This window comes from Triturus cristatus, chromosome 10 (assembly GCF_964204655.1).
Source record: "Triturus cristatus chromosome 10, aTriCri1.1, whole genome shotgun sequence".
NCBI lineage: Eukaryota > Metazoa > Chordata > Amphibia > Caudata > Salamandridae > Triturus > Triturus cristatus.
The window spans coordinates 816,733,538-816,750,950 of NC_140593.1; the positions used below are offsets into that span (position 1 = coordinate 816,733,538).

Below are 17,413 nucleotides of genomic sequence, written 5' to 3' on the forward strand. Positions count from 1 at the left end.
TTTTTTAAGTTTATGTTTTTGACTCAATCTTGGTGTAACTCAATATCTTTGTAGCCAACATTTTAGCAAGTTCCAAAATGATCTTTGGTAGACAGGAATGCTATTCGGAGGGTAACTCTCAGATTCACACAGCATTTATTGCACTTTAAAGGATTTAAATTGCTGTGCCTAATTACACCTGGGATTCAAGATGAAAACAGACTTCTTCCATAACAGAAATAATTTAAATAGTTCTTAAATTTATGCACCCAGACCAGACAAAATGTAAGCACAGCATTTAAAAATATCTTGGTATTTTCAAGGAAATTGTCTTGAGAATATGAGATGACAAGGGAAGCTATCCATATGTGCGAAGTAACTTTCCAAAGTTTCATCTACTATTACATTCAGAGGTAAATGTTTCTGGCCAAAAGCAGTGAGTTTTGACTCCTTCTGTGTTTTCATTGCACAACCTATCAGGAGGAACATTTTACCTGGTGACGTCATCCCGTATCTCGCAGTCCATAGCGCTATTCGGACGAGGTCTGGGTTGCAATGGCGATGATCTCACTGTGACCAGATGACTGGCAAGAAAAGGAAGAAAGCAAATCTCAGACAGTGCACTTCAGAAGTCACAAAGAAGAAAACCGTATGTGCATAAATGTATAAGTATAATGCATAAAAATTGAGAAAGTATGGTCTGGGATTCCAGCCAGTTCATGTGATAGTCTAAGATAAAACTTCCCAAACTTTTTAGAACCATGTCCCACTTTTTAGAAAGACAAACTTTCGCAACCCACCTAACTTTAATGGAGACGAGGGGGGCGATTTTTTAATATAACTAAGGCATGGCGTGGTGGCACATTGTAATTTACAAACAACACATATTCCATTGAAATGGGCACTAAATTTGCACAATTATACAGCTTTACTGGTAAAACTATCAGGGACACAAAGGATAATGTGGGGAAATCTTACGGTGCAGTCATCATGGTCACCGGACGATCACAGGAGATGCATTTCACCCTCTCAAAGAGCTTCCTGAAAGAGAAACAAACACCATCTTCAGAAAAGATGTTAATTATGACAAGACCCATCCACCTCAGAAATAAAATACAAGCATCATTAGCCGCGGTACAACGAAAATGTGTGGCAGGAGGATTCAAAATGGAGTCCTGAACATGGCAGATAACATGGAGGTGTCACTCCCCTTACATGTTGCTCATCAGTATAGGTCACGAGGACACCAAGAGTATAAAACAAAATCACATGGTGATAGCAGCAGGGGGGAAACGACCCCATAAAAAGGAGAGTGACAAGAAAGGGGGAGACTGTGGATTGCTATCACAGAAATTTTCAAATTTAAATTTGTTGAACAAAAAAAATGAAAATACATTCAAACAATAAAGGAGTGACATCATCTGAAAATATAGACTCTATAACCCAAAAAATTGTCAACATGAAAAAAGAAGGGAGACCATAACAACGAGGTTTTGTGGGCAGGAGACGTGTCCCAGGCGGAAATGTGGAGTACAGATTTGAGGGTGGTACGCATGTGTTTGTACATGGGGTGTGGGGTCCCTAAAAAGGGACACATGTGGTAATGGTTTCTTGGAAATGGGGGTCAAAGACATGAATTTCTTACCAATAGACTTCTCTCTTTTCACATAGATCCTAGAGACACATTGATGGTGAGTCATCTATTGGACACTCTGAGGACAGACACGTATAATGCCCCATGAAGGTCAAATGCCACTGGTGAGGCATGCAGTAGAAAGCAGTAAGCATTTACACTTTATTGAGCGCTACTGATCTAGAATGGGGTGACCTTCAAGAGTAAGTAAGAAGCATTAAACATTCTTTTTGAGTCCCAATGATTTATTGGCACGATAGAATCATTAACAATGATAGCATGCATTAACCAAAGACACTTAATAAAAAGAACGAACAAAAACTCCCTGTGTAAATAATAAGAAAACAGCAAATGAGGAATCGACTGAACACAGTTTTTGAGCTATCACTCCCAATGTAATACAAATAGATTTTTAAAAACAGCAAGCATGTGACATAGGTCTTCGCTGAGCCAGCTGCTATGGCAGTTCCTTCTTCTAGCCAGACATCTGGTATCATAAATCTTTGACTATGATCTAGCTGTGTCACTGTGCTTCCTACCCGTAATTACATTTCAATCAAACATCATGAAATCACACTCCAATCAGATATAAAGAACAAAATCCAATAAACACCCAATAACCAGTCCTAAACTACAAAGACATAAACAAAGGCATCTTCCACTTAAACTACTCTTCACTTGCAAACCCATATCTCTCTGAAAACCCAAACAATATCTTTCTACAATTCCAATCCAAATTAAAACCACCATCTACATCATCACACAATGAACAGGAAACTCACACCGCATACAAATCGGCACATCCCTTGATTTACAAATAAATTACAAAGATTTAATAAAAAGGACATAGCCTAGAACGAAGATAGTGAGAATTCAACTCTTAATCACATAACCTCCTCTGCAAACTCCCTAACTATATCTACAAAAATTTGATTTGCTCAGCGAAAAGAAACCTACTATAAAAGAGTGCTAATAAACCTTTCAAACCACAACTTTTACTGAACGTCAGGTTACTCGTATTTACCCTGGACACCAACCTCACGCTTAAGGAGCACACTGCCAAAAACAAAGATGGCTCTCTTTTCTAAAAAAACAGTCAAACTGTGTCCTCAAGAAGGCAATGCAATAACTGTAGTTCAAACCATCATACTCTAGCATCTGGACAGTGGTAATGCCCTACTCCATGGCCTCCAGGACTTTACAGTCCCTCCCCTTAGGGGCATCCTACAGACCGCAGAAGAAATATGATCACATCACCCCCATCCAAATGAAACTCCCTTGGCTGCCCTGGCTGGGCCGCACCATTTTCAAAACCAGCTACATCATTTACAAAGCTATCCGACTCGCACCCCTGCCTAACCTGCAGACCAGTTCACCATCTCTGGTTAATCTCGACACAACCGCAGCCAGGACCACATAAGACCTCAGACTAAGAAGTGTACAAAAGGAAAAAGACAGAATAGCAGGCATCTTCCATACATCCCAGGATACTCAGGATCTAGAACAACATCCCCCTATTAATCAGACCGCCCCAATGCTGCTCCAATTTAGTAAAGAGTTGAAGATTCACCTTTTTAAAGAACACTACACCACAATGCAGCAACCATGCATAGTCCAGCTTCCTCTCCTCTTACTCATCGCATTTATACTTGTCTCTTACCATGTACAACACACCGCTGAATTTTGTCTAGGTTTGCACCATAGAAATGCCATATACCTACATACATACATATGAAACTTATAGACACAGTAAGCAGCGCAGCAGTTAGAACTTTTTAAAATGTATAAAGAACGAATGACTACAAATACACCTTCACAAGATACACCCCCTTAGGTGCATCGAAAATTGCACCTTGAAATTCTCCATAAATCCTTTTACTTCCATCCAAGCAAATCAGCTAACTGCTTATCAAACCTACACCTTCACAAGATACATCCTCTCAGGAACTGTGTGGCAATCTCAGTGTCTGTTTCTCTCAAAAAACAATCACCAGAATATGCCTTGAAAATAGCTCCTCAACATTCCTCTTAAATCGTTCTATTTCCATCAAGTCAAATCAGCTAACTCCTTATCAAACCTACTTTGACTTTCCTTTTCATCCTATCTCCTGCAGACATAATACAACTTGTCTTTAAATCCCACCCACTGGATCAATCTATGAAGTATTACCCTGAAATCTAATACAATTCCAAATCTACATGTTGGCAGAGGACATAATACCATTTGGTGTGAAAAATAATCCATCCAAGCTTACTTTCAATTAGCTATTAGAACTGGAACCTACTACTACTCCTGCCACAGCATCGTAAAATTGGAAGTCATGTTTGACTCGGATTCTCTTTCTTTCTGCATCCAAAAAACAAACTCAGAAGGGGTCGTTATCCTTTTTTACAACATATCTAAAATCTTCTTCAAACTGGCTTGCGACATAGGATCCTTATCATTCAAGCACTCGCCTATCCACGCTACTCTACTAATCATCTATCCTCCTTAATGCTTTAGCAAATATGAACACATTTCACCCAATTAAGCCAAACTAACATGGCTTCTCATCAGTCAACAATTCAAACTAAACTTTCTTAACATAACTTGGAAGGCTACACGCCTCAATTTCCCCAAACACCTCTCTGACTTGTTTACTTTAATAAGAATTCTAAAAGAAACCTGTGCTCCACCAAAGACAATAATCTCTCCACAACCAAATGGAGAAGAAAAAGCCTTAGAGGCAAACACCTCCCTCCAAAGTGGGCACCGAACAAGGGAGCTCCCTCTCTCCTGCAGCCCGAGTTGAAAAAAACGCTTAATGAATAACACCGCTCTTGATACCCATTAACCCTCATCCTGTTTTCATTGTCTTATTCATTGTCAATTGCATGCTATGTTCAGCAGCTACTTTACCTTTCATGATTTGTATGCTCTTGGGTCCTTTCTCCTAAATGACTTCAAAGAATCTTATTAATCAATTACTACTCTGTCTTTTTTCCTATCCTTCTTAATCATGCTTTACAGGGCTTAGCAAATAGCCTTGTCTTCTATAAGTTGTATATAACAAATAAATTAATGGAATTCATATATGATATTTACAAATGAATGGAGTTTCTCATCGACATCCATTATGCGGCATTGTAAGGGATCAGTGGACATTATTTCCACCTGTTTGGTTTATTGCTGTGCTCCCTTTATATACATGTTCAACTTTTATGCACTTTTCGACAAGGGGTTAATATTTTGGAACCTGAATTGAGAGTTCAGTTCACCAAATGTCACTTCGAAACATATGAAGGACAAACATTTAGTATAAGTGATAACAATCATTTTCTTACAAAATATAGTGGTTTTACCACAGCAAAAAAAAGGTTGAGTGACTGTCTCACTCCCAGGGATTCTTCAAGCTAGTGTTACAAGAGTACTTCCGGGTAAACATTCCTCTTCCTGTGTACCAAAGACTATGTGTTGATCCACGCCCATTCAAAAGCATTGTATATCATGTTATTGCACTTTACAGAGTGGTTGACAGCCAGAGTCTTTTTACTGTTAAACTGGATGGGAACCCACTATAGTCCTATAGTCTGAATTACCAATGAATGCCATTTAACATGGTAGTTGAATTTACTGAAAAGAAAAATGCATGACTGTATAAGGACACTCCTGAAGTACAAAAGACGGAGACCATTTGTTTTGAGTGTGGGAGATGAGTAGGTATGTATGTCAGAAACAGGGTAGTAATAAGGTAAAGGGCAGTCTCATGAATAGCCTTGTGTATGATAACAACTGACTTAAAGCGGACAGGCTGGTAAGCTGGATGACCAATGCAACTAGCAAGAGCTGGTGAAATATGTTACCAATGACTCGAAGATGAGTATTGAGATCCTGAAGCTGTTTAACCCCTTCGGTGCCCGCCCCTTTCCCCGCCCTGTGCCGGCCGTTACATTAGCGGGCGGGGTTTGTGACGAGCTGGACTCGCCATGGGCACAGCGCCACCGCGGCCCATGACGAGTCCAGCTCGTCACGGGCACCGAAGAGGTTAAGATGTCTGGTGTGGGTCAAATGGGTGCCATTTTAATGGCCGCTGTGAAATTTCAGGAGCAGAGATATTGGGATGCCATCACTGGGCAATGCTGACATGTAATGAGAAAACGAATGATACTCTAGAGAAGTGAAAGTTAATGAAGACAGGTTCTATAATTGGCTTTGGAGCGTGCAAATAAACTTGTCGTTTAGTTTGATCGCCAGATTTTGAACCAGCTTGAGCAGGATGGGGCCATGCTCCAGTATGTGAACTCAGTCCTTGGGTGTCAAGAGGCCTTGAGAACCTATCGCATTGAGTACAGTGGAGGTCATAGTATGCCCAGAGATGAGCATCTGCAATGGTATTCTTAAAAGGGTAAAAACACATGCAAGATAAAAATCACCAATACAGGCCCCAAGCATTATAATTACAATTATATTGGCATACTTTGCATAGACAATGTGGATACAGGGGTGGACATCCTCTGTGAATGGCATCATGACTGGCTATCTCAAGCAATTAGTAATTTCAATTACAAGGGGATGCCGGAAATATATTTACATGGTAGTCCATGCTGCCCATTCAACACAAATCATATACTTCATAAATGTTTATATCTTTCACATTCCCAGAAAATAGTGTCATTTTAGTGCTAAGTCTGAGTTCACTGCTTCTAAATCCAACAATCCACCATGCCTCTGACTGACTCATTCTCAGTACTCTTTGTCTTGCTCTATCCGGCTTTATTCATGATACAGTAGTACGGTGTCAATAGCATGGAAGGTGAACGCAGGGCGCTCCCTTGGTTGGTATGCTTTCATGCGTTCTGTGTACAGATATTTCATATTTTGATTTACATTGTCCCATCAGCAGTGTTCCTGTATCCTCTCCTTCAGCATTCTGAACAATATATATATATATATATATATATATATATATATATAAAAATAATTTTGTCATATTGTTACACATACAACCAAACCTGTGCTGCAGTTAATGAAATTCTGACTGCTATGCTTTCTTTTGGTATTGTAACAAACAGGTTTGCATTTGTTTGCCTCTTTCTGTAAATACTACTCTGACCCCATGTGTAGAACCCCGGTTGGTGGGGAGGATGACCAGGTGAAAGGGTTGGTGCCTGCCATAAGGTAGTTATGAGAAAGCATCTGTCTAATAGTGTCTACACATGTCTAGCTGTAGATAACATTTGTTTAGGCTGTTCTGTTTTTGCTCTTGTTGGTGGCTGGGGTTGGATAGTCTGATCTTCCAATGCTTTTTTTTAATTGTAAGAATTTCAGAACTTTTATAGTTAAATAGAGTCATCAAAGACAATCTCCAACGGGTTACATTCTTTTTGGCCTTAGGTTTCAATAGATCCTGGTTATTTTCAGTATGGCCTCCATAAAACTGTGGCATGGTAACCCTGCTGATAAATCTACGTTCCATGTCCTGTACATCAATATGTTAGATTCTTTCTTCACTACGGTCACGTCTCAATCTGGTCATCTCACTGAGTGGTATGGCGAGTACTTGTATCTAGACATGTGCCCTATCTGCGGGCAATTCTCATTTCTATGACGTAGGTCAGTGGAAAATCCTACTCTCGATCTTAGTCTCTTTTACATAGAGAGTCACATCAAGGAATTAGTATTTTCTTTGCCCAATATCATTGTAAATTGCAGGTTAAAGGGGTTATTGTTAAGGTATTCAGTGACTTCTATCACAACGTGTATTACTGTACCTGAACATAACAAAAGGATGTCATCAATGAAGCAACTCCAGTATAAAGTGTGTCCAATCCATCATAGATTAGCTTTACACAATATAATATTTTTTTCAAACCATCCGTTGTATAGGTTGGCAAATGAAGGAGCAAATGTGGCTCCCATAGACATGCCTTGTTTTTGTTTGGGTCATTCATCTTCAAAGAGGAAAATATTGTTGTTGAGTATGAAGTCTTTCATCTCAAATAGTGTTTGTATATGTTTATAGTACGCTTCAGATCTTTTATTCAAATAATATTGTATCTCTAAAAATCAGATTTGTCTTGATACACGTGTACAAGGACCATACATCTGGAGACACCAGCACCATGCAGAGAGTTCCTCTGAAGTCAGCAAATGGATCTGCTTCACGCAAGAAACTCTACCTTTATAACCACAGCACCTCCCTTTCCACGCAGCACTTTGACTGACACAATTGAGAGTAGAACCGAAGCAGCTCTCTTTGCAGGGTACCTAAAATGACTTTGCTGGCATCACTGACATTTTTTGTCATCCAAGACCCAGCGCAGTCATTCCAACCAATACATGTGGTAAATGCCGGCTGAAGATTGACCAGCCCATCAGCCTTTGGTTTGCTTCTTCTGGACTCTAGTCAGTTTCTGATTTCCTGATTTGCTCTTTGTCACCAGATCTAATGCTAAGAATGTATTGACCCACAACCTGCCGCTTTTGATCTGCTGCTGCCTGCCATACTAACACAGATACTTACTGAAAACCTATCAGTCTCTGATCTGACACTGGCAGCCCCCCAAGGGCCTCTAGTGCTCCTGCTTCATACAATCAAGCTTTGGTTTGCAAGCAGGCGTTTCCTTTTTGGTTTGCTTCTCTCAACGCGCTTGTCAGTTACTGACATTTCTGACCGACAGTCCCAGACACATGCTAGCTGGCCATGTGGCAACTCACAGAAGAATGTCAGGAATGAAAAATGAAAAGCACAGAAATCTTGAAATGCTTGTGCACTGATAAGGGTACAAAACTGTGGAAGGTTAAAACTGAAGCAAGTTTAACGGATGATCATTTAAACAAGTGAAGTTATAAATGCAGAAATAAGAGGTGAGGCAGTGCAGAACCCTAGAAGTAAGTGCTGTGCGGTGCAGACATAAAACCTGAAATAAAATGAGATTCAAGAATCTGTACGAGGCTTAAAAGAAGTGCAAAGTGAGGAAACAAGTGCAGAAAATATTCAGATCTGAAAGTGCAGCATTATTCTGAGCAACAGGGCAGACATCTGGATGCACTATGAACAACCACTGCGGATAAGTAAACAGTGCCTGCGCAAATAACCTCTATGTAGAGTGGCTACAGACAAACAGAATAAACTCAACAAACAGACCTTGAGCAAACTGAACCAAACCGCAACAAGCAACAAATAGAATCTCAACGCGAATATTGGAAACGCAAGCATCCCTGCTGAACATATTTCAGCATCTATGAAAACTACAAGCTATTATAACTGCCACAACAGTAATAATTAACCCCTTAGCTGCAATCCACTCGATGGTTGCAACAACATTGAGTACAAAACACTACCAAAAGAACCACTGAACCATTTTATCCACCTTATGTGCAGCACACATTCAAAGAACACACACTAGAAAGAACAATGTCAAGCACTAACAAAGTAACAACAATGCCGTCAAAGAACATTACCAAAAACGTAAGCACTATAAACGCCGCAGATACAACGTACAATGAAAGCAGTAATGCTGAACAGAGTAACAGCAAGCACTATAAAAATACCAGCAGTGTATGGTCCCCCTCTTTTTTAAATTGTCTGAGTTTCTTTTTAATACATCTTTTAACTTAAATCATATTGATGAAATGTACGTTTTTTTACTATGTACTGTGCTTTTATGGTTTAATATCTTTTTTAAATTGAATAAAGCGTATTCTGATTCTGATACTAGCAGTGTATTGTCAAAGCTGGCAGAACATTAAGGAAGTGCTATGAGAAAGCTAACAAAGTATGGTTGAAAAGCACAAAATGTCAGCCATCAGTGGCACAAGACGATCAGAGGAAAGCGAGTCACGGCCACCAAATACATCGGTCATCACGCTCAGGGCTTTAAGTGGAATGAAAAAACTAGGGGGGGTCTCTGAAAGGGGCGTGGCCGATGTAATAAAGGGTGTGGCATAAACATAAGCAAGCTTAAAGTCTATGGTCAGTTTAGTGTGCTGCTCGACTGGGATTTTACTGTTCCTGTCATTACACACAGATATTTAATACAACAGTAATAACACCTACAAGTCAGGGCTATTGGCTTTACCAATGGTTGTTAGTTGTGTAAGATAAATAGGCAACAACTATGGCTTCGTTGTATAGAATATTGAAAATGCTTCAGTTTTGAAATGATGGGACTGTGAAAGAACTATAACCAGTCTCTTTGAAGTTGAATCAACGGCAGTGAAGGGGGGTACTGCTGCAGAGTTCATATTTCTTCTCACCCCGAGGGCAAAAATGGAGAGCCCGATATAAACCCGTCTCAGCACCTAATTTTTAGAACTGTCGGTGCTGAGCACCCGCGGGACCGGGACCACTTAAAGCTTTGATCACGCTTGAAAAGATCAGGCAAGAGGAGACGGTACTAATAAACAGCAGCAACTGCCTAGGAGTTCCGGAAGTGTGAATCAATCTGTTTCCTGGAGCACCAATGACAACACAACCACTAGATAAACCGGAAGAAACAACGCAAAGAAAGAGCCCACTCAGCTACGGATGCCAATGATAAAAGACTGAAACATGACTATGAAGCCTACTGTAGAGCCACCTCTAACCAAGTGGGCGCACAACTTCAATGCCCCTTCCCTTTAACCTCCACTAACTAAACATTACTGAGTCTGCCGATTATCACACTTCATATAGCGAAGATGTTGAATCGGCTATGGCGCAGTTTTCAATATGGCCTGTGGGTGGCGGAATATTCCCACAAATGAGTAATTGAAGGTTGATGGATTTTACATTAAGGTTTTCTTTCAAACTCTTTCAAGAACGGCACTGCATGGAAGGATATTCCGCATTTGTTTATGAATACTGGAATAGAGCGAGCATAAAGAAGACCAACACGAACAAATACAAAATGTGAAAGAGTTCAACATTTTTCTAAAATCCAGGAGGAGGGCAAAACATGAACACACAACACTAGAAATAAGCATTTACCTTAATTGACAAAAGCTTAGCTATTTTATAGTGAGAATGGTCTTCCTAGGTTTTAAAAAAAAGCAAGAGCGGTACAGCGAGGCAAACACAACTGCAACAGCAGTGCAACGTTTTTCTACCTTACATAGAATAGTTAATGTGATGATGTAATGGTGTGTGTGTGTGTGTAATGGGTGTGTGTGTGTGTTTGTGTGTGTGAGAGACAGTGAGAGACGGCGCTTTTTGAGGTATGAAGGGGAGTGTGAGATATAACATTTGTGTTTGTTGGTGCGTGTGAGTTTCTGATTTGTGGCGGTAAGGTGGTGTGACAATATGATGGTGTCACCCCCCATGGCCAGATGATAGTATTGGTGAAAACTGTGTAATTACAGAGGACCCTTCCAAAAAAAGTAAAGGCACACGCGTGTTATGTTGCAGCAGTGTGTGTGAAAGACACCGTGCAGGCCTAATGAACGACCGCCTGAAGCCGCCACAGATATGTGGAGAATAATAAAGGAATTTGCCAGGTGCAGCTGACAAACAATATGGAATTGGAATCCAATATGTGGTCCTCTGCACTCACTGCCGCAGCTGTGTCACTTATTGCCACCCCGCCCCCCCCCCCCGGCACATCCTGGCTGCAGGTACAATCAATGGACAGCCCTGGTGATGGGTGGGTCGGTCCCACACACCACTGCTGGAGTGACCTTGCACCAGGAGCTGGCGGAGGCTGCCAGACAGGGCCGCTTTAGGGCAGTGTGACAGGGATAGGTGCGGCCGCACTGGGCGCTGACCAGTGGAGGGGGCGCAGACCTCAGGGGGCCGCTGTGTTTAGCAATAACTTATGATTGGAGAGATGAGGGGCACTTTTGCCTGGTGGTAGTGAGAGAATCCGAGGAGGAGGTCATGGGGGTGGAGGCACCAAAACTTATTGTCGCACCGGGCACCACCAGCGCTAAAGCCGGCTCTGCTGCTGGAGGCGGGTGGAGGCGACTAGTGCAAACCCTCTGTGCCTTTCCTGGCTTGGCCATTCCCTGCTGAAAGTTACGGCAGAGGTGCTTGAACATTTATTTAAAATCTGTGGAAGATGATGAACCGGCTGTGAAGAGGTCGCTGCTCTGGCAGATGCGTCAGCGGACACCTATAAACTGTTTTAATCCTCCAAGACACAAGGGATGAGCAGGGCTTGGACAAAACAGTGGCCACCCTCAAGGTACTCTCCGATCCTCAGCTTTACTCTGAAAAGGATCGATGTGTAATGGGACAAGCCAGTGGTTAATTTTTCAAACAATAAGTGCTAGTACCCTCATCAGGAGAATATGGCGGCATGCACCATCCATTGCCGTTGCCAGTGCTGCCAACTACAGTACCAACACAACTACTAACCATCACAGTCCTACAAGTGACAATTCATACTATTCAAGGCCCCCAAAGCTATACGAATAGCTTGGGTAGCACATATTAGTAAATGTTAATTTATATTAAATTAATAAACTGTTGTTGTGCTCATACCCAAATTTGGCAGACAGTGCCATCGTGTGGCAGACTATCACAAGCGCCGGTGCTAAGAAATAAGTGCAGGTGTTGAGCACCGGAAACCACCGCCTCAAATTAAGCACTGGGTCAAGCACAGCAAATGGAACTTGGAAACACCTGCCAACTCCCCACTCGAATAAGGGAGCTGGTTAGCACGTGAACCAATGATGACCAAGACAAGGAAGTAAGTGTTCGATCCTTCAGGGATGTAAATACTTCCGACTATTTATATTATGAGGACCAAGTATAGGTCTGGGGACCATACTTGCCCAGGTTCCATGCATGCACCACAAAACTGGAAACAGGGTTAGCACAGATGACATCAAAACCAATGAACAGAGGACGGCAATGAACATCTGAAAAATCCTGACTGACATTGCATCAAAAAAGAGACAACAAAAACTGTAGAAACGAAGATCAGCACATGATGAGAAGTAATATTAGTAATATCTTTCGTGGACAGGACTGTCACGCCACACGTTTCATGTGTCTTCTGTCAAAGTCACAGACAAGCTCAATTCCAGCAAATAAAACCTCTGCCCAGACTGGCAAAGCCAAGGCCATGTGTTGATGGCAGACACCTCCAAGACAAATATCCAACAGTACAGATGGTGGTAACAGCAACATTCCACATAACACACCTCAGCACGCACATCTGCTGCAACACAGAGGAAGCTTCCCCTGATACAGCTCATATTCAGTGTGTGCCCGTGTGAATCTGATAACTTAATTAAAGAATTTCATCACCTGTCCATAGTTTTGAGCTACCTGATAGCCAATCCAGTGCACCTCCACACTGACCACGTGGTGCGTCCCATCATTCCACGCCACCACTGAATACCGTACAGCATGAGTCCACCAGCTGAAGAGCTAGGAAGCCGGAAGAAGCTCAGTCAGACAAAAGGTGTCAGCAGCAGCCCATTAGTATCTCCTACATCTGGCACATGAAAATCTAAGCAAGCGCCAGCCAGGAGATTTGCGCAGCGGATATCAGTTTACCCAACAAGGCACTTAAGAGAGAAAGACACCTCACACCAACCATTGATGACCTACTGGCAGGCCTGAATGAAGCAAGGCGGTTCTCCAAACTAGTTCCCAAAAACTGGATACCACCAGATGCCACTGGATAACGATGGCTGATGTATCACCATATTCCCCTGTGGCACTGATGAGATACAAGATGCTCAGGTTTGGCCTCTTGTTAGCCTTTGAAGTCTTCCAAATCGCCACGAGGGAGGTCCTGGCTGGACTAATGCAAGCCATGGTGAGTGACAACAACTTCATATACACCACCAGCATCATGGAACACCAGAAGTATGGACCTTCGGAGTGTGAGCTAACACATAATCCAAAAAAGTGCACCTTTCTAAAAAGAAAGGTGGAATTCTTTGGGTACATGTTCATCAGTGAACTTGTGTTCACAGATCTGCAGACCTCACCCCCGAAAGTCACACCCATAAGCATTTTTCTAGTAAATAATACATGGAATGGTCACAGACAAGCAGACATTGAGGGTTCCAGGCCATTAACAATATGCTGCTACATGATACCACCACGAAATACTCCTGCCAACTTGTGTCGAATGCAGTCCTTGTAACGTCTTTCTTCAGGAACCGGATAATAAGTGCACACCCATTGCTTTTGCAAGTCTACTTTTACAACATCTTAATGCAATACTCGCTGATAGAAAATGAGGTCATTGAGACTGAATGCAGCTCTTTATCTTTATTTGCATATTCATAAGTTCAAGGTCATCTTGGAATATAAACCTCTTTTGCAGGGATCTGCTTCCTACCCACTCTTGCAAATGGATAAATGGGAATTACAGTTACAGGAATATGACTTTGACATCTACCACCGACCTGACATCTACCACCGACAAGGCATCAACAATCCGGCAGATTACCTATCTTGAAACCCAGAGCCACACACCAACGTTGATCAGATACAAGGAGAACACCTTGAAAAGCAGGTGTGGCTAGTCGCACAAGGAGCATGCTCCAATGACCTACTAATGAAGCAAATACCAGACTGCACAGAGAGGATGGCTGTTCCCAAACTGCAAGGAATGCAATGAAAAACCCACAAATTATAGACCAGCCGCGGTCTGTGCAGGTAACAGCGGTGGGGCGAGGCCGGTTAGGGGGGGGATTTCGAGGGACGAGGCCGAGGGAAAATTAAATAAAGAATTAATTTCCCTCAGCATCGTCCCTCGAAATCCCTCCTTACACGGCCCCACCACCACACCGCTGTTACCTGCACAGACCGCGGCTGTTATAGACATTTATAAAAGAGCAGCATTACTGTGAAACCTGCACCACAGCTAGACTTCAATCCATAATGATGGTCAGGAAGCAGATGTGTCTCAGAGAATGTCACTGTCCTATGGGGAACCACATTGTCATTCTGGCATCATTAACTGAGGATCTGGCAAGAACCACGTGTTCTTGGCCCCAGGCCCCCATCCAAACGCTTCACATGGCACAAGATAGCACCCAATGCGCCGCTGCGCCTGCGTGGCCTAGCAACTCACCAACTCTCACTCTGTATTCAGCCCTCTGCTCTTTCCTCTACCTGCTCAAAGCAGGTGGCAAAACAAAGTGGATTTGTCCCCAGAATGGGGAAACCAACTATGGATCTGGACCCACTAATTCCAGCCCCACTCCCAATTCTAGTTGTATTACTGAATATTTACTCCCAGAATATCAGCCTACAAGAATATTATGGTCAGAATATGGAAAGATAAATGCATATAGGGAAGTACAGATATACTCTTCCTAACTCCACATCTACGCACCTTGAAGACCTGCACTTAGTTACCTGTCAATATTTCAGTTTTGATATTTTAGCCTCGATATTCTGGGCCTTCAATATTCTGCTTTTGATATCCAGGGTGCACACCACCCTATCCCCCATTCTGGAGACAAATACTCATATTAGCTGGATCGACGGGCAGGGAGTCTGGCCTCGAAAGTTATTTCTGTCCATGGAGTATCCTCACCTTTAAATCTGCCCAACTTGTAATTGGGAACTATGTAGTTTACTCTTTTCCTCCTCCCCTAGGTTCTGGTCTCTGCTGCAGTAGCAGCTCCCATCAGCTCATCCACCATTCTGTTTGTCATAGTCCTTACTTTAGGATGTTAGCCTTAAATATCCTTTTTTCTCCTATATCCCAGTTCACACCTCCCCCCTTATCCTGTTTCTGTCTGTAGCCACTTCAGGAGGTGAGTGGCCTGCTGAGCAATTTTCAGTACTTCTTGCAGCTGTCTTATTTGCGGATTCTGTTACTGTAGCTGAACGAAAGCGGAAGTCCTGAGTCATTACGCGCCCTTACGCAGAGTAAGGAAAAGCGGACGTTACGCATCACGCAGGCTGAATCCAGTACGCGATAGACCAAAAGCTAGGGACAGTGGAGGCAAAGCCACTAGGAGCTGGTGCAAGCATACGGCAGGTCTAGCGCTCGCACTAGCAACCTGGCGCACTCGTGCAAGTCCAGCTACGCGGGCATGGTGCCCTGGTGGTAAAGAGCAAGGCAAATCAATTACTCATGTAGTGGCATGGAGCACTCATGCAACATGTGCAAGGTGGGCATACAGCTCTTCCTCAGCACCAGCTCAAGCACCAGGGCTTTAAGTGGGCCGGCTCCCACCAGTGCTGAGCACTGGCAGTTTTTTAAAGGGGGGCTCAAAAGGGTCTCTATCGGGCTCTGTTTTGTGCCCTGGCACAGGCGGTCCGTGTTTTTTCCGGACTGCAGTGAGTGCATGCACATCGATGTGCGCATGCTCACACTGCTCACTTCTCACTAGTGGTGAAGTTACGTCATGACATCATGCCAGGTGAGCGTTGTAGGGGAAGGGAAATCCTTTAAAGAGTCATTTTCTCTCTGGATTTCCCTACTCTTCTTTCAAATTCAGGAGCAGCAGCATTGTCCTGGTGTCACCAGGGCTTTAAGTGGAAGCTTTTTCAATATTATATACAAGCCATCGTTGCTGCTTATTTATCTTATGCAACTTACAACCATTGACAAAGCCAATAGCCCTGACTTGTAGGTATGATGTTACTTGTTGAATCATATATCTGGATGCAATGACAGAAACAGCAAAATACAAGTCGGGCGGCACACTATGCTAAGCACAGATTTTTAGCTTATGTGTTTTTAAGCCACGCCCTTAATTACATTGGCCACACTCCTTTGAGAGACTCCCCAGTTTTTTTGACCCACTTAAAGCCCTGTCAAGCACCCACCAACATGGTGGGCACTCAAACACAAGAAGGGTAATAAAAAAATAAAAAAAAGCAAACCAGCTAACAGGGAGAGTTGGAAAAAGCCGAAGTAGCCATTATGAGATGAATGATATTGTAACAATATTCCACAACAGACAGGAACAGAGAGCGAACCCCCTAATACCATGACCTCGATGAGGATGCAACCAGCAGGGGGGCAACTGGAGAATGATGCACCTGGAAAAAATTATTGTAAATGGGTCCACACCAGCACTACTATTCTATTACTGTAAGTGCACAGAAGTGACCAAGGTGACATAATAAAAATAAAGAAAATAAAAGCGAGAGATTGCTCAGTAACAGCCACAAAATAATAAGAACAAACATTGGAAATATGTGCAACAGAATGCATTTTTCTTATCAAGAATTTTTTTTGTCCCTAAATATTTGTGATTGGCGTCCCCTTCCCTGTGACCAGTCAGGCAGTCCAGCCCCACAGATACTCAATAGTGCAGGATGGTCGGGTCCTCACTTACTTCCGAAAACCTGCAGCGCTGTCTGAGTCGAAGAAATGGCCATCATTTAAATGCTTTTTCAGGATGCTCCATAGTTCATCCAAGTCCTTCCGCAGCGACTCCAGCTCTGATCGATCCAACTGAGGAAAAATTCAAGTTCATTATTACAAAAAAAATATTTTTTTATGCGTTTAGTGTCTGTGTTGCAGGAACACAGCAATTTTAGCAGCTGCACACTGAACATCAGTTTGGAGTTACTACCTAGTAAAAATTGCGCCTCATTTCTAGTGCCGCAGTGACGTAGGGCTTAAAAACTGCCCTAATACGTTTTGCGGTGAGCCAGGTTGGTTTTGGTATACGCTTTGGGCTTTCCAGTTTGGAGCAACATGTGTAAAATATCTTTGGGGCATATTTACAACGAGGCGATAAAAAATTATCGCCGCTTTTTCCGGCCGTTTTCGGCCGAAAAGCGGCGATAATTTTATCGCTATATTAGCAAGGTCACGCTAACGCGTGAAACCTTGCTTTAGCATGGGGATTTCTAACGCCCAGCTTTGCATCTCTAATGAGATGCAAAGTGGGCGTTCCTGACCTGA

General features: G+C 42.6%; 1 protein-coding gene across 1 annotated transcript in view; it reads right to left on the reverse strand.

Annotated features, from left to right (window-relative positions):
* LOC146790058 (uncharacterized protein C16orf96-like) overlaps positions 1–17,413 on the reverse strand; it is a 346,006-nt gene that overhangs the window by 120,564 nt on the left and 208,029 nt on the right. The window contains exons 11-13 of the mRNA XM_085628406.1: positions 16,839–16,957; positions 958–1,020; positions 474–563 (exon numbers count right to left, since the gene is read on the reverse strand). Of these exons, the coding sequence (XP_085484532.1) occupies positions 474–563; positions 958–1,020; positions 16,839–16,957 (272 nt within the window). The remainder of the gene's footprint in view (positions 1–473; positions 564–957; positions 1,021–16,838; positions 16,958–17,413) is intronic.